General features: G+C 41.7%; 1 protein-coding gene across 1 annotated transcript in view; it reads left to right on the top strand.

Annotated features, from left to right (window-relative positions):
• The window catches only part of LOC126088125 (pre-piRNA 3'-exonuclease trimmer-like), a 275789-nt gene that overhangs the window by 6112 nt on the left and 251599 nt on the right, over positions 1 to 18078 (top strand). The window contains exon 2 of the mRNA XM_049906233.1: positions 5934 to 6168. Coding sequence (XP_049762190.1) covers positions 5934 to 6168 — 235 coding nt within the window. The remainder of the gene's footprint in view (positions 1 to 5933; positions 6169 to 18078) is intronic.

Below are 18078 nucleotides of genomic sequence, written 5' to 3'. Positions count from 1 at the left end.
ATCAGTTCTGTAGTGCCGTGCAATGAGATAGTCAGTTGGCATGTGATTATTGCCTCAGGTGGCCTTTATGAGCGCAGTTGTATTTGAGAAGTGGTGAGATGTGGACAAATGGAGGTATGTGGACATATGGTAGCAATGAGGGTACTGTAGTAGTTCTGACTTAAAATTATCTTTTAGTGACAGCTGATTTTGAGTTATTCAGATGTTGATCATGTGATAATTTTATTTTATGAACAATTACCATCTGATTCTAAAGAACAGAATGTTAACATTTCTATGAAATACCAGGCTGACTATCAGTAAATCGAGGTGTTCTCAAGTTGTTATGTACAAATTGACTCATACCACCATAGATTAAGAACTATCTGGGGATTCAAATAAATTAGCTAAAAACTATGAACTTTAGTCATTGAAATTATTTACAGTGCATCACTTGCACCAAAGCACTTTACACAATTTCAGCTAATGCAAATATCTTAAGTTGAATGATATACAAATTGATCCAGGAAATATTACCAATACGACTAAAACAAGATGGACCTTCCACGATGAACATCACAGAAGATGCTAGATGTGGTCACTGTTAATTTGATGCCGCCCTGTGCTTGAGTTATCAAACTGTGAGACATGGAACAGCTCTGTGTGAGGGGTGCTGTAACAGCAATAGTGTTAACAGTGTTCTGCTGTAACTCTTTCAGTGTGCGAGGATTATGAGGATTATTTTAGTGCAGCTGACCCTCGTTTGTGCTCCATGGGTAAAAATCACAGGGAAGGATATCAGGCAGTCGAGGTGACCAAACAACTTGTGCACTGGTGACAAGATTATCAAGATGATGTGTGCTGTTGCTCTGTCTTGCTGGAAAAAAATCCCTACTGTCATTCATCACCTCAGGGTTAATCGCCGACTAACTTGACACATGAAAGTTCATTTTGCACACATTAACTCTGGTGGGCAACAATAAATTTGTAAGGATAAAGATGCTGGTCTTTTTGACTCAAATGATTTCTCACACAGATAAACAGTGTTGATTAAACTTATCCATTGCGGATGTTTAAGAACCCGTGGATGTTTATTGAATATAAATACAGAAAACGGCAACCAGTCACTTTTCTGTAATAGTATTTATTCCATGAACTGCTTTTTTAATCTTTTCATGCTCATCTTCAGATGGTGTACGGGAGTTCACATAGCTATGTCAAAGCATAATGTTGGGTCCTGGCTTCCGACAGCATGAGTGGCTTTTGTTGTTGATATCCGTCTCTTTACTTCCATCGTGATGAACTGTTGGTACCAAATCACTCACGTCTACAGAATATGCGTGCATATGCATTGTAATAACGAAACTTTGCCAGCATCCTGCATGTGCTGTACAACTGTTGCTTGTTGCAAAGATCTTTCTGTATGGGACAGTATTGAGATTTTGTCAGACTTTGTTCCAGGCTTCCCTTCACTAAAGCAATTTTTCATGGTGTTAAAACTCCATTTTGGATATTAACTATTTTTATTTGCTATAGAGCCTGTTTTCAGACAAATTTTACTACAGAATTTTGCATTGAAAACTTTGATGGAAGTTTTGCCAAAACACTTCCAGTCTCGAAGTATTTTACAAACATTTCCGTACATGTTTTCCCACAAATTGTTTCATGTAACACACAACAAAGAACAGGTACTCTTTTATTGTGAGTACCATTTTATGTTGCATTCAACTAGTTACTGAACTTGTCTGCTTCGCTTGCTCACTGAAACGTAATGAAACTGTGAAGTATTCAAGGCAGATCATGTGGGAGATGCACATTTGCAGACATGTGACAGCAACTAATTGGTGCATCTATATAACATTTTCCAGCATTTTCTGTGAGGAACAGTTATCTTGTTCGTTAACAAGGGCCAGTTCTGTATCAGTCTTATGAATATTTTCTGGGCTGGTTTTATTAGCCTACCCTGTAAACCCTGTATTATGCACATGTGGTTTGAACCATAAGATTAAGAGGGGGCCAAAGTTTTAGCTTCTTATTGACCCAAAACCCACTATGTAAAAATGTGTGTTGTAACTGCGTAGTGGAGAATTGATTCTTTGGATTAACATTGAAAAATTTAGTATAAAGACCCATTACTTCTTTTACACCTCTCCTCTGTATGAATAATGTATCTTTCCACACAATGGGACAAGATATTCAGTTTTATAATGGCAGTTCTCGGTGCCTTTTCTTAAGATTTTTCCATGACTAAATTTATGTAACTTTGTGATATAGTCATGGAATATGTCTATGTGGTTCATGGTGTGGGTTCCTGTTGTCATGTCCTAGTTCATGAACCACGGGCAACGTATGAGTGGCCAAGTAAGCGGTTCTGATAGTCTGGGTACCAGTTACTTTGGAATAAGGCTTGGCATCTCGGACATATTCTGAGTCGTGGTCACCTTTGTGCTCAGGCGGCAAAGACTACCAAATCCACCGGTTAGTCCCTCAGCCGTTACGGGTAAAACTCAATGGGGCCCGGGGCAAGTAAAGCTAGCAACCTGCTTCCCTGGTACTTTAAAATATGATGCTGGCAACAATCAGAGCAAAATGCCTCAGACCTTTGGAGGTGATGGAGTCCCACCTCTAATTGACAAACCAGGGACTCCTAAGATACGACTCGACAAACGAATGGTAACAAGATGGGGAGCTATTAATATCAGCAGGGGCTACTCTGGAATAAAGTAGAGCTGGCAGAGGCTGCAAGTAAGATGGGGTTGGACGTTTTAGCTGTTAGTGACATTTGGGTAAGGGGTGAGAAAGAAAAGGAAGTGGGAAAATACAAGGTCTACCTGTCAGGAGTCAAAGCAGGAATACACAATGGGGTGTAGAGCTTTACATCAGGAAAGAAATGGAACCCAGCGTAGTTGCAATTAGGTATATAAACGAACGACTGATGTGGATAGATTTGACAGTGTCTAGCAAGAAAATTAGGATTGTGTCAGTATATTCGCATTGTGAAGGGACAGATCAAGATAAGATGGATAGTTTTTATGATGCACTCAGTGATGTAGTTGTTAGAGTAAAGGACAAGGACAGTGTTCTGCTCATGGGTGATTTTAATGCCAGGATTGGAAATCAAGCAGAAAGGTATGAAAAGGTTATGGGTAAATTTGAAGAGGATATGGAGGCCAACAGGAATGGGAAACAACTCGTGGATTTCTGTGCCAGTATGGGCTTAGTAATCACAAACCCCTTTTTTAAACATAAGAACATTCACCGGTATACTTGGGAAGGCAGGGGAACCAGATCTGTCGGGACACACATGTATTCAGGGGATTCTTTGATGACACTGATCACTATTTAATCTGCAGTGAAATTGGTATCATGAGGCCGAAAGTGCAGGAGGTCAGGTCCATATGTAGGAGGATAAGCAAATCAGGTACAAGTACATAACAATGATATCAGAAAGGTACCATTTAGTTGAATGTAGTCAATTACAGTCATTGGAAAAAGGAATGGACAAGGTACAGGGACACAGTACTAGAAGTGGCTAAAGAATGTCTTGGAACAGTAGTGTGTAAAGGTAGGATGAAGCAAACAGCTTGGTGGAATGACACAGTCAAGGTAGCCTGTAAAAGGAAAAAGAGGCGTATCAAAAACGGCTACATACTAGAACCCAGGTAGACAGAGAAAGTTATGTTGAAGAAAGAAACAAAGCCAAACAGATAATTGCAGCATCCAAGAAGAAATCTTGGGAAGACTTTGGAAACAGGTTGGAGACTGTGGGTCAAGTTGCTGGAAAACCATTCTGGAGTGTAATTAGCAGTCTTTGAAAGGGAGGTAATGACAAGTATTTTGGACAGGTCAGGAAAAATGTCGGTGAATCCTGTTGATGCCTTGGGCAGATGGAGGGAATATTTTGAAGAGTTGCTCAATGTAGGTGAAAATACGATCAGTAATGTTTCAGATTTCATTGTACAATTTGATAGGAATGATGATGGAAATAGGATCACATTTGAGGAAGTGGAGAAAATGGTCAATAGATTGCAGTGCAATAAAGCGGCTGGGGTGGATGAAATTAATTCGGAACTCATCAAATACAGTGGAATGTCAGGTCTTAAATGTCTACAGAGGATAATTGAAATGGCGTGGGAGTCGGGACAGATTCCATCAGACTGGACGAAAGCAGTAATCACACAAATTTTTAAACATGGAAACAGAAAAGATTGTAACAACTACAGAGGTACCTCTTTAATCAGAGTTGTGGGTAAAATCTTCTCAGGTATTGTTGAAAGGAAAGTGTGAGTATTAGTTGAGGACAAATTGGATGAAAATCAGTGTGTGTTTAGGCCTCTTAGAGGTGGTCAGGACCAGATCTTTAGCTTACGGCAAATAATGGAGAAGTGTTATGTGTGGAACAGGAAATTGTATCTAATGCTTTATAGATCTAGAAAAGGCATATGACCGGGTTCCTAGGAGGAAGTTATTGTCTGTTCTACGAGATTATGGAATAGGAGGCAAACTTTTGCAAGCAATTAAAGCTCTTTACATGGATAGCCAGGCAGCAGTTACAGTTGACGGTGAATTGAGTTCAGGGTTCAGAGTAGTTTCAGGGGTAAGACAAGGCTGCAACCTGTCTCCACTGTTGTTCATTTTATTTATGGATCATATGTTGAAAACAATAGACTGGCAGGGTGAGATTAAGGTATGTGAACACACAATAAGCAGTCTCGCATATGCGGATGACTTAGTTGTGACGGCAGATTCGATTGAAAGTTTGCAAAGTAATATTTCAGAGCTAGAGCAGAAATGTAAGGACTGTGGTATGAAGATTAGCATTTGCAAAACGAAAGTAATGTCAGTGGGACAGAGATATAAACGGATTGAATGCCAAATAGGAGGAACGAAGTTAAACACGTGTACGGTTTCAAGTACTTAGGATTCATATTCTCACAGGATGGCAACATAGTGAAAGAACTGGAAGCGAGATGTAGCAAAGCTAATGCAGTGAGCGCTCAGCTACGATCTACTCTCTTCTGCAAGAAGGAAGTCAGTGCCGAACCTAAGTTATCTGTGCACCGTTCAATCTTTCGACCAACTTTGTTGTATGGGTGGGAAAGCTGGGTGGATTCGGGTTACCTTATCAATAAGGTTGAGGTTACGAATATGAAAGTAGCAAGGATGATTGCAGGTACTAGTAGGTGGGAACAATGGCAGGAGGGTGTCCACAATGAGGAAATCAAAGAAAAACTGGGAATGAACTATATAGATGTAGCAGTCAGGGGGAACAGGCTTAGATGGTGGGGTCATGTTACACACATGGGAGAAGCAAGGTTACCCAAGAGACTCATGGGTTCAGCAGTAGAGGGTAGGAGGAGTCGGGGCAGACCAAGGAGAAGGTACCTGTATTCAGTTAAGAATGATTTTGAAGTAATAGGTTTAACATCAGAGGAGGCACCAATGTTAGCACTGAATAGGGTATCATGGAGGAATTTTATAAGGGGGCTATGCTCCAGACTGAACGCTGAAAGGCATAATCAGTCTTCAATGCTGATGATGCTGATGATGATGATGCTGCTGATGATGATGATGATGATGATGATGATGTCTATGTAAATCTTCAGATTATCATGGAATATATGATTTAGATTTTCTGGCACCCCATTTAACTGAATCATTGCAAATAGAGGCATCACATCAAAAGTGATAGTTGTAGTTATACCACTACTACGCAGTTGGAATGTGAAACTTGTTGATTGTAGCAGGTTTCAGTATTTATAGTGAAGTTCCCATTGTCCATGATTCTCCAATATCTGTCTGAATTTTGTTTACTAAATATTCTTTACTAAATTCAATCATTAGTACATTTAACTTGCAGTATGCTCGCAAGAGTGCTTCTTGAACAACATCAACACATTTAAGTTACAACATCATTAGTAAATTACTTAAACAAATTCAATTTTTTGTTACAGTCTGTTTGACACAGGAAGACAGAGATATGAAAAATTAAGAAGAAATCTTGAAAAAGTAATTATTATACAGATTGGATTGTCTGTATTTTCATATGTTCGAGATGAAAATAAATATGTTGCGAATATATACAGAATACCTGTTTATCCCTGCAGTTTTGGTTCAATAGATAGTGTTTACCTCACACAGGCATCATCTGTCCATTTCTTGTGTGAGTATGACTTCGACTTCAATAAGGTAAGTACATCCATATGTCTTGCGGATGCATAAACTATACTTAGAGAAAAATTGAAAGCGTGTAACTTCAGCTGTGTTAATAATAACAATAATAATAATAATAATAATAATAATAATAATAATACAGAATACCCCAGAAGACATGACAATGTAGCAAAAATAATACATCTACAGCTTGCCTTACAACATAAACTTACAAAACAACACATTCCCACATACAAGTATGCACTACAAAATGTACTGGAGAATGATGAATACAAATTATACTGGAACAGAACCATTATAACAGATAAAACAACACCACGTAACAAACCTGACATCATACTCACCAATAAAAAGAAGAAATTAACACAACTAATCAAAATATCCATACCCAATACAACAAATATACAAAAGAAAACAGGAGAAAAAATTGAAAAATACATCCAACTGGCTGAGGAAGTCAAGAACATGTGGCATCAGGATAAAGTTGACATTATACCAATTATACTATCAACTACAGGAGTCATACCACACAATATCCACCAGTACATCAATACAATACAGCTACATCCAAACTTATATATACAACTACAGAAATCCATAATTATTGATACAAGTCACGCTTGATCAAGGTCCGCGCCACTTTCCATTTTTGGCCAGACATAACGTCTGAGAAAAGAAAGAAATAATAATAATAATAATAATAATAATATCTATCTGTAGTGCATATTTCATTGCTTTCCTTCTGCTGTTGTGTTCAAGTAGTATAAACTGATTTTGCATATCGAAACATTATAAACTAATATAAAATCCAAACTGACACTGAATAAAGTGGAGGTGATTCTGTTTTAAAAAGTAGCTGCGCGGGATTAGCCAAGCAGTCTAGGGCGCTGCAGTCATGGACAGAGCGGCTGGTCCCGGAGGAGGTTCGAGTCCTCCCTCGGGCGTGGGTGTGTGTGTTTGTCCTTAGGTTAATTTAGGTTAAAGTAGTGTGTAAGCTTAGGGACTGATGACCTTAGCAGTTAAGTCCCATAGGATTTCACATACATTTGAACATTTTTAAAAAGTGTGTCCACATTATTGTGAAAATAAGTTGTTTTGACTTGGAATGAGACAGTTCTATTCAAACTGAAGCATTTTAGGGACAGCAAAATGAGACTAGTGGGAAAATAGAATTGAAGATAATTGTACCAATTTCACCCTCCAGATATATACAATCTCTGTATCAGTTGCCTATATTTTCCATTGTCTTATCATCTTTATCAAACCCATATACACCTCAGTGATCCGGCTCTAAAGCTCCCAACAGCTCTCCCTGTTAACTGTTAAGTAAAAAGAACTTAACAGTGAAAGGGTACTTTTGCGTCAAAATAAGCTATGTACGGTTTAGAAACTAGGAAGGAATAACTTGCTTCCTTAAGGTTATCAACAGGTAGCGTAATGGCACTCCTTTTTATTGAAACTGTGTAGGTTTTCAGAACAGATGTTCGGTACAAACCAAATTGTATGTGAACTTACCTCTGGATACCTTCAGGAGGTCTGGTGAGACCCAACTATATTATAGATGTTGATGTCAAAATGTGAGATGAAGAGCTAGCTTGTGCAGAGAGAGAGAGAGAGAGAGAGAGAGAGAGAGAGAGAGAGAGTGTGTGTGTGTGTGTTTATATATATATATATATATATATATATATATATATATATATATATATATATATATATATATATAATGTGAATATAATAGAGGGAAACATTCCACGTGGGAAAAATATATCTAAAAAGAAAGATGATGAAACTTACCAAACAAAGCGCTGGCAGGTCGATAGACACACAAACAAACACAAACATACACACAAAATTCAAGCTTTCGCAACCAACGGTTGCTTCGTCAGGAAAAAGGGAAGGAGAGGGAAAGACGAAAGGATGTGGGTTTTAAGGGAGAGGGTAAGGAGTCATTCCAATCCCAGGAGCGCAAAAACTCACCTTAGGGGGAAAAAAGGACAGGTATACACCCGCGCGCACACGCACACACACATCCATCCGCACATACACAGACACCAAACTGTGTATGTGCGGACGGGTGTGCGCACGCGCGCGCGCGTGTGTGTGTGTGTGTGTGTGTGTGTGTGTGTGTGTGTGTGTGTGTGCGCGCGCGCACACACCCCCCCCCCCCCCAGGCAAGTCTTTCCTCCCCTAAAACCCACATCCCTTCGTCCCCCCCCCCCCTCCCGTGTGTGTGTGCAAGTGTGTGCCTGTCCTTTTTTCCCCCTAAGGTGAGTCTTTCCGCTCCCGGGATTGGAATGACTCCTTACCCTCTCCCTTGGAACCCATATCCTTTTGTCTTTCCTTCTCCTTCCCTCTTTCCTGGCGGGGCGGCCATTGGTTGCGAGGGCTGGAATTTTGTGTGTATGTTTGTGTTTGTTTGTGTGTCTGTCGACCTGCCGGCGCTTTGTTTGGTAAGTTTCATCATCTTTCTTTTTATATATATATATATATATATATATATATATATATATATATATATATATATATATATATATATATTTAAAAAGGAAGATGATGAGACTTACCAAACAAAAGCGCTGGCAGGTCGATAGACACACAAACAAACACAAACATACATACAATCTAGCTTTCGCAACCAACGGTTGCCTCGTCAGGAAAGAGGGAAGGAGAGGGAAAGACGAAAGGATGTCGGTTTTAAGGGAGAGGGTCAGGAGTCATTCCAATCCCGGGAGCGGAAAGACTTATCTTAGGGAGAAAAAAGGACGGGTATACACTCGCACACACACACATATCCATCCACACATATACAGACACAAGCAGACATATTAAAAGGCAAAGAGTTTGGGCAGAGATGTCAGTCGAGGCAGAAGTGCAGAGGCAAAGGTGTTGTTGAAAAACAGGTGAGGTATGAGCGGCGGCAAATTGAAAGTAGAAATTAGCGGAGATTGAGGCCTAGCAGATAACGAGAAGAGAGGATATACTGAAGGGCAAGTTCCCATCTCCGGAGTTCTGACAGGTTGGTGTTAGTGGGAAGTATCCAGATAACCCGGACGGTGTAACACTGTGCCAAGATGTGCTGGCCGTGCACCAAGGCATGTTTAGCCACAGGGTGATACTCATTACCAACAAACACTGTCTGCCTGTGTCCATTCATGCGAATGGGCAGTTTGTTGCTGGTCATTCCCACATAGAATGTGTCACAGTGTAGGCAGGTCAGTTGGTAGATCACGTGGGTGCTTTCACACGTGGCTCTGCCTTTGATCGTGTACACCTTCCGGTTTACAGGACTAGAGTAGGTGGTGGTGGGAGGGTGCATGGGACAGATTTTACACCGGGGGCGGTCACAAGGGTAGGAGCCAGAGGGTAGGTGTTTTGGGGATTTCATAGGGATGAACTAAGAGGTCACGAAGGTTAGGTGGACGGCGGAAAGCCACTCTTGGTGGAGTGGGGAGGATTTCATCAAGGATGGATCTCATTTCAGGGCAGGATTTGAGGAAGTCTTATCCCTGCTGGAGAGCCACATTCAGAGTCTGATCCAGTCCCGGAAAGTATCCTGTCACAAGTGGGGCACTTTTGGGGTTGTTCTGTGGAAGGTTCTGAGTTTGAGGAGATGAGGAAGTGGCTCTGGTTATTTGCTTCTGTACCAGGTCGGGAGGGTAGTTGCAGGATGTGAAAGCTGTTTTCAGGTTGTTGGTGTAATGGTTCAGGGATTCCGGACTGGAGCAGGTTCGTTTGCCACGAAGACCTAGGCTGTAGGGAAGGGACCGTTTGATGTGGAATGGGTGGCAGCTGTCATAATGGAGGTACTGTTGCTTGTTGGTGGGTTTGATGTGGACGGACGTGTGAAGCTGGCCATTGGACAGATGGAGGTCAACGTCAAGGAAAGTGGCATGGGATTTGGAGTAGGACCAGGTGAATCTGATGGAACCAAAGGAGTTGAGGTTGGAGACGAAATTCTGGAGTTCTTCTTCACTGTGCGTCCAGATCATGAAAATGTCATCAATAAATCTGTACCAAACTTTGGGTTGGCAGGCCTGGGTAACCAAGAAGGCTTCCTCTAAGCGACCCATGAATAGGTTGGCGTACGAGGAGGCCATCTTGGTACCCATGGCTGTTCCCTTTAATTGTTGGTATGTCTGGCCTTCGAAAGTGAAGAAGTTGTGAGTCAGGATGAAGCTGGCTAAGGTAATGAGGAAAGAGGTTTTAGGTATGGTGGCAGGTGATAGGCGTGAAAGGAAGTGCTCCATCGCAGCGAGACCCTGGACGTGTGGAATATTTGTGTATAAGGAAATGGCATCAATGGTTACAAGGATGGCTCCTACCCTTGTGACCGTCCCCAGTGTAAAACCTGTCCCATGCACCCTCCCACCACCACCTACTCCAGTCCTGTAACCCGGAAGGTGTACACGATCAAAGGCAGAATCACGTGTGAAAGCACCCACGTGATTTACCAACCGACCTGCCTACACTGTGAAGCTTTCTGTGTGAGAATGACCAGCAACAAACTGTCCATTCGCATGAATGGACACAGGCAGACAGTGTTTGTTGATAATGAGTATCACCCTGTGGCTAAACATGCCTTGGTGCACGTACAGCACATCTTGGCACAGGGTTACACCGTCCGGGTTATCTGGATACTTCCCACTAACACCACCCTGTCAGAACTCCGGAGATGGGAACTTGCCCTTCAGTATATCCTCTCTTCTCGTTATCTGCCAGGCCTCAATCTCCGCTAATTTCTACTTTCAATTTGCCGCCGCTCATACCTCACCTGTCTTTCAACAACATCTTTGCCTCTGTACTTCCGCCTCGACTGACATCTCTGCCCAAACTCTTTGCCTTTACAAATGTCTGCTTGTGTCTGTGTATGTGCGGATGGATATGTGTGTGTGTGCGCGCGAGTGTATACCTGTCCTTTTTTCCCCCTAAGGTAAGTCTTTCCGCTCCCGGGATTGGAATGACTCCTTACCCTCTCCCTTAAAACCCACATCCTTTCGTCTTTCCCTCTCCTTCCCTCTTTCCTGATGAAGCAACCGTTGGTTGCGAAAGCTTGAATTTTGTGTGTATGTTTGTGTTTGTTTGTGTGTCTATCAACCTGCCAGCGCTTTAGTTTGGTAAGTCACATCATCTTTGTGTAACAAAGATTCTGTAACTTACCAAACGAAAGCATTGGTACTTTGATAGATTGATAGAAACAATAACAAAGACAAACACACACACAAATTTCAAGTTTTCGCAACCCACGGTTGCTTCATCAGGAAAGAGGGAAGGAGAGGGAAAGACGAAAGGATGTGGGTTTTAAGGGAGAGGGTAAGGAGTCATTCCAATCCCGGGAGCGGAAAGACTTACCTTAGGGGAAAAAAGGGCAGGTATACACTCTCTCTCTCTCGCGCGCGCGCACACACATTTGTAAGGGCAAAGAGTTTGGGCAGAGATGTCAGTCGAGGCGGAAGTACAAACGCAAAGAAGTTGTTGAAAGACAGGTGAGGTATGAGCGGCGGCAACTTTAAATTAGCGGAGGTTGAGGCCTGGTGGATAACGAGAAGAGAGGATATACTGAAGTACAAGTTCCCATCTCCGGAGTTCTGATAGGTTGGTGTCAGTGGGAATTATCTAGATAACCCGGACGGTGTCACACTGTGCCAAGATTTGCTGGCCATGCACCAAGGCATGTTTAGCCACAGTGTGATCCTCATTACCAACAAGCACTGTCTGCCTGTGTCCGTTCATGCGAATGGACAGTTTGTTGCTGGTCATTTCCACATAGAAGGCTTCACAGTGTCGGCAGGTCAGTTGGTAAATCACGTGGGTGCTTTCACATATGGCTCTGCCTTTGATCGTGTACACCTTCCAGGTTACAGGACTAGAGTAGGTGGTGGTGGGAGGGTGCATGGGACAGGTTTTACACCGGGGGCGGTTACAAGGGTAGGAGCCAGAGGGTAGGGAAGGTGTTTTGGGGATTTCGTAAGGATGAACCAAGAGGTTACGAAGGTTAGGTGGACGGCGGAAAGAAGCTCTTGGTGGAGTGGAGAGGATTTCATCAAGGATGGATCTCATTTCAGGGCAGGATTTGAGGAAGTCGTATCCCTGCTGGAGAGCCACATTCAGAGTCTGATCCAGTCTCGGAAAGTATCCTGTCACAAATGGGGCACTTTTGGGGTTTTTCTGTGGGAAGTTCTGGGTTTGAGGGGATGAGGAAGTGGCTCTGGTTATTTGCTTCTGTACCTGGTCAGGAGGGTAGATGCGGGATGCAAAAGCTATTTTCGGGTTGTTGGTGTAATGGCTCAGGGAGTCAGGACTGGAGCAGGTTCGTTTGCCACGAAGATCTAAACTGTAGGGAAGGGACCGTTTGATATGGAATGGGTGGCACCTGTCATAATGGAGGTACTGTTGCTTGTTGGTGGGTTTGATGTGGATGGATGTGTGAAGCTGGCCATTGGACAGATGGAGGTCAATGTCAAGGAAAGTTGCATGGGATTTGGAGTAGGACCAGGTGAATCTGATGGAACCAAAGGAGTTGAGGTTGGAGAGGAAATTCTGGAGTTCTTCTTCACTGTGAGTCCAGATCATGAAAATGTCATCAATAAATCTGTACCAAACTTTGGGTTGGCAGGCCTGGGTAACCAAGAAGGCTTCCTCTAAGCGACCCATGAATAGGTTGGCGTACGAGAGGGCCATCCTGGTACCCATGGCTGTTCCCTTTAATTGTTGGTATGTCTGGCCTTCGAAAGTGAAGAAGTTGTGAGTCAGGATGAAGCTGGCTAAGGTAATGAGGAAAGGGGTTTTAGGTAGGGTAGCAGGTGATCGGCGTGAAACTTGTGACCACTGATGCCACTTCCTTATACACAAATATCCCGCACGTCCAGGGCCTTGCTGCGATGGATCACTTCCTTTTACGCCGATCACCTGCATATTGCCTTTATATATGTCTGCTTGTGTCTGTATATGTGTGGATGGATATGTGTGTGTGTGCAAGTGTATACCTGTCCTTTTTTCCCCCTAAGGTAAGTCTTTCTGCTCCAGGGATTGGAATGACTCCTTACCCTCTCCCTTAAAACCCACATCCTTTCGTCTTTCCCTCTCCTTCCCTCTTTCCTGACGAAGCAGTTGTTGGTTGCGAAAGCTAGAATTTTGGGTGTATGTTTGTGTGTCTATCGACCTGCCAGCGCTTTTGTTTGGTAAGTCTCAAAAATCTTTGTTTTTAGATATATTTTTCCACACAGGTAAGTGGTAGTTAATACAGAATGTGCGTTGTATAAAACCTGGCTATGTTGCTTAAAACAGAAACATGCCTCTTTTCTTTACAAACGTTGGTCATCAGTTTTTTAATTGAGTGAAAATGTTGCTCTGAATGGATGACAGTTCATACCATTGTTTTCCTTACTGAGTTCGTTTGTAGCACAATTCCTAACAATGGTTGGGCTCAGCTGTACTAATATTAGCAGCTAAATTTAGTTCCACTTCCATACTGAAGTTTGCCATTGCTGCATTGCTTTTCCAGATTAATCTATCACATGGTAGCCTTGACAATTGTTGATATAATATATAGCCCACTAACTGATGCTACTGAGAGAGATTGATGATATTGATGTTCCACTGGTTTATGTGTAATTATATGCACCCTGCATGAGTAAACTAATAAATCGTGCACAGTTGCCCTATGATTCAACAGAAAAATTCAAATTTTATCGACATCTGTGAACTGGTAATATTTTTTGTTGTGACTCAACTGTGTATGACAGTTTCATGTGAAACCTGAACAATGACTGGTCTTGCCTCGCATGAAGATGTATGAATGATGGTACTTGGGCATCATTGAACAAAACAGCAAGACAGCACCTCCTGCCAGCAAAGATGCACTCAATTTGGAATATTCAAGGGAACCAGTGAAGCGTAAGGGATATGACTGTCTATACGTCATGTTGCTATTCTGTAGCAGTACACCCTTACAGATTTTTTGCAGTTCAGAACTATGGGCAAACCCCTGTTGTGTATAATCATAAAGCTGTATGAGTAAAATACAGGTTGTCAGATCATCAATATGAAAGAACATTAACATGTTAAGAGTGTCAATTGTTAAGGTAAAGATTCAGTAGGAGTAGAACATGCTCAGTATTTGTTGCTGATAGGAAAATTCAAGAGCAGAATATCATAAGGAAAACTCTTTCTGGTGAAGTAAAAGAAGCATTTAATGTAGAGCAACCATAGAGGTTTGCTACTTGTGCAGCAGCTATTAAAAAAATGCCTTCTAATTCTAATGAAGCAACCCACAAATACTCCACCGAGAGTGGGGCAAATACACACAACTGAAGTTGAACCTGCCAGGGGAAAGACTGTTATATCTTTAACTCCTACCAAAATAATGAGTGCAACAGTTAGTTTGATACTGTTGATACAATTAAAAATATTCACAGAAAGTGCAGAACAAATAGTGGAGAAACCATTAATGGTTCTTGTAAAAGAAATTTTCTCTGGTCGGGGGATGTCAGCTGTGCTCCTCAAAGAAGGAAAAGGGTGTAAGTAGATGAAAACCCCAGAAAAATGAGCACTAAGTCATAAGACCACTGACACTTATGCTGTCTTAAGTTCACAGTGTTGATACACTTAAAAATACGGGCCTTGAAATTCGTCTGTAGGAACTATCCATTACAAAATACAAAAATATGTAATAGTTATGTCACCTTGACAGAAAGGTGGGCTGAGGAGAAAAAAAAAAAAAAGAGTACCTCACCATTTGGTTGTTCCCATACCCAAATTTAGAGTGTCAAGGGGCACAGAGTTCATGTGGAGTAACAGCCTACTGGCACAGGTGAGACCAATTTGCATATTTCTCCAGGAGACTTCTGTCAGAGGTAGCAATGCTCCCAGACTAGGGATTATAGCTTTTCATGAAAGGATGACCTTGGTGGGGTGAGGGCTATGGGTGATGTAACTGTGTTTGTCAATGCCAAATACCACTGGCATCTTTTGCTTAATATCAGACATAGGCTACCACTGCTGTTGTGCCCATACTGTATTAACGTTCCCTAATGAAGGATATACTGTGAGCCTCTCCATAATCTCACCAGATAGCTTCCTCAACCTTTTCTTCTTCGTGGAAACTTTGCGCAATACAGTGTGCTCTGGGGTTCTGCCACCACACGCTCTTCATGTAGTGTGGTTGATGGTCTGACACGGGCAGAACTATGCCTTTTTAATGTGGGCCTGCTTATATACTGCTATGCAGTTGTTCTGTGCAGCTAATATCTCAGTTTGCCCTTGCAAATATTGCTCAGTGGGGAGGATTGATGATTTGCTCTCCAGTGACCACTTCCAAGTCGCAATCCATCAAGCATATAGAAAATGTGCCAACATAGATGTTCAGAAAATCTAACTGGGCACTTTGTAGTCAACTGCCTGTGTGGGAGCATTGTCTACATCAACATCTTCAGCGATACTCTGCAATTCACTGTATGGCACATGGCGGATGATACTACCACTACTAGTTATTTCCTGTCTTGTTCCACTCACAAATAGATTGAGGGAAAAAATGACTGTTTATATGCCTCTGTGTGAGCCTTAATTTCTTGTATGTTATTTTCATGTCCTTTCATGCTAAGTATGTTGGGATTAACAGAATCGTCGTGCAGTCAGTTTCAAATGCCAGTTCTCTAAATTTTCTCAGTAGTGTTCCTTGAAAAGAACGGCTCTTCTCCCTGGGAATTCCCATTTGAGTTCTCAAAGCACCTCTCAAACACTTGCATATTGTTTGAACCTACCACTAACAGATCTAGCAACTCATCTCTGAATTGCTTCAGTGTCTTCCTTTAATATGACCTTGTACAGTTCCTAAACACTCAAAAAAGCTTTACTCAAGAATAGGTCGCATTAGTGTCCTACATGCAATCTCCTTCACAGATGAACCACACTTTCATAGAACCGTCCCAATAAACCGAAGTCGATCATTCGCCTTTCCTACCACAATCCTGACCGGCTCGTTACATTTCATATCGCTTTGCACCGTTACATCCAGATATGTAAACGATGTGACTGTCGAGCAATACACCACTAATACTGTATCTGAAGGTCTGCATTAACTTAAATTTAGATCTCGCTTCCATTCATCACCCCAACTAGAAATTTTGTCTGTCACCTTGTATCCTCCTGCAGTCACTCAACTTCGACACCTTACTATATGCCACAGTATCATCAGCAAACAACCACAGATTGCTGTCCACCAAATCATTGACGTGTATAGTGAATGGTAGTGGTCCTATCATACTTCTGTGGGGGGGCTCCTGATGGTACTCTTGTCTCTGATGAACACTCACCGTTGAGGAGAAAATTCTGGGTTCTGTAAATTAAGAAGTCTTCGAGCCTCTCACATATCTGTGAACCTCTTCCATATGCTTGTACCTTCTTTAACAGCCCACAGTTGCACACCGTGTCAAATGCTTTCTGGAAGTCTAGAAATATCGAATGTGCCTATTGACATTCATCGATAGTTTGCAATGTATAAAGTGAGAAAAGTGCAAGTTGAGTTTCGTATGAGTGATGCTTTCTGAAACGTGGACATAAACTTCATTATGCCAAGAACATTATTATACTCAGACTGAGAGTATGTTCAAGGATTCTGCAGCAAACCAGTATTAGGGATATTGCTGTGTAATGTTGCGGATCCATTCTTTTGCCCTCATACACAGGCGTCACCTGCACTTTTTTCCAGTCTCTTGCGACTTTTTGCTGGTTGAGAGATTCACAATGAATGATAGCTTAATAAGGAGCCAGTGTCGTAGAATACTCTTTGAAAAGTCAATTTGGGATTCCATCCAGACCTGATTAGTTATTTGCTTTCAACGCCTTCAGTAGTGTCTCTGCACCAGGGATGCTTATTACTAAGTTGTCCGTATAGGAGTTCGTTTGATGGTCAAACGATGATATGTTTGTATGATTCTCCTTTGTGAATGATTACTGGAATATGAAATTTAAAATTTCAGCTTTTGTTTTGCTAACTTCAATTGTCACACCAGACTGGTCGATAGTATTTGCATTTTCTTGGGTTCTCTGCCAGATCTTTTACTAAGGTATGACAGTGGTAGTAGTTGTATGCTTCGCGCTTAGTTTTTTTTCACAGATGCATGAATACTAACCTTTGTTTATTGTCATTCTTGTTTGAACTGAGAGTGCAATAGCTTCTGCTTCCTCAGCATTTTCCGACTCTCATTATTAAACTATGGTGGATCCTTTCCATCCTTAACCCACGTACTAGGCACATAATTCTCCAGACCACGATTTACAATCTGCTTAAATTTTGCCAATAATTCCTCTACGTCCATCTTACTGGAACTAAGTGATGCCAATTCACTGTCTAAGTGAGATGCTAACAACCCTTGGAAGCCATAGACCCACTCAGCTATTTTACATAGGATCCAAATTTTCTCCAGTTCCCTGCCAGATCTTTTGCTAAGGTATTATGGTGGTAGTAGTTGTATGCTTTGCTCATAGATCTTTTCACTGGCGCATGAATACTAATCTTTGTCACCATTTGTTTGTCCTCTTTTGAACCTAGGGTGCAACAGCCTCTGCTTCCTCAGCATTTTCCGAATCTTGTTATTAAACCCTTGTGGGTCCTTTCCATCCTTAATCCACTTACTAGGCACAAAATTCTCCAGACCACGATTTACAGTCTGCTTAAATGTTGCCTGTAATTCCTCGACGTCCGTCTTACTGGAACTAAGTGATGCCAATTCATTGTCTTAGTGAGACACTAACAGCACTTATCTGCTTTTTCTAACAGAAATACACTCCTAGCCGTCTTAACTGATATATTAACTTTTGTAATCATAGTTGCTGTAATGATATCATGATCACTAATCCCTGTTTCTATACTGACATTGTCAATAAAGTCAGGCCTATTTGTAGCTGCAAGTTCTAAGATATTTCCAT

This window comes from Schistocerca cancellata, chromosome 1 (assembly GCF_023864275.1).
Source record: "Schistocerca cancellata isolate TAMUIC-IGC-003103 chromosome 1, iqSchCanc2.1, whole genome shotgun sequence".
Taxonomy (NCBI): domain Eukaryota; kingdom Metazoa; phylum Arthropoda; class Insecta; order Orthoptera; family Acrididae; genus Schistocerca; species Schistocerca cancellata.
The sequence above is the reverse complement of the archived record's forward strand: the minus strand, read 5'-3'. Positions and strand labels throughout refer to the sequence as shown.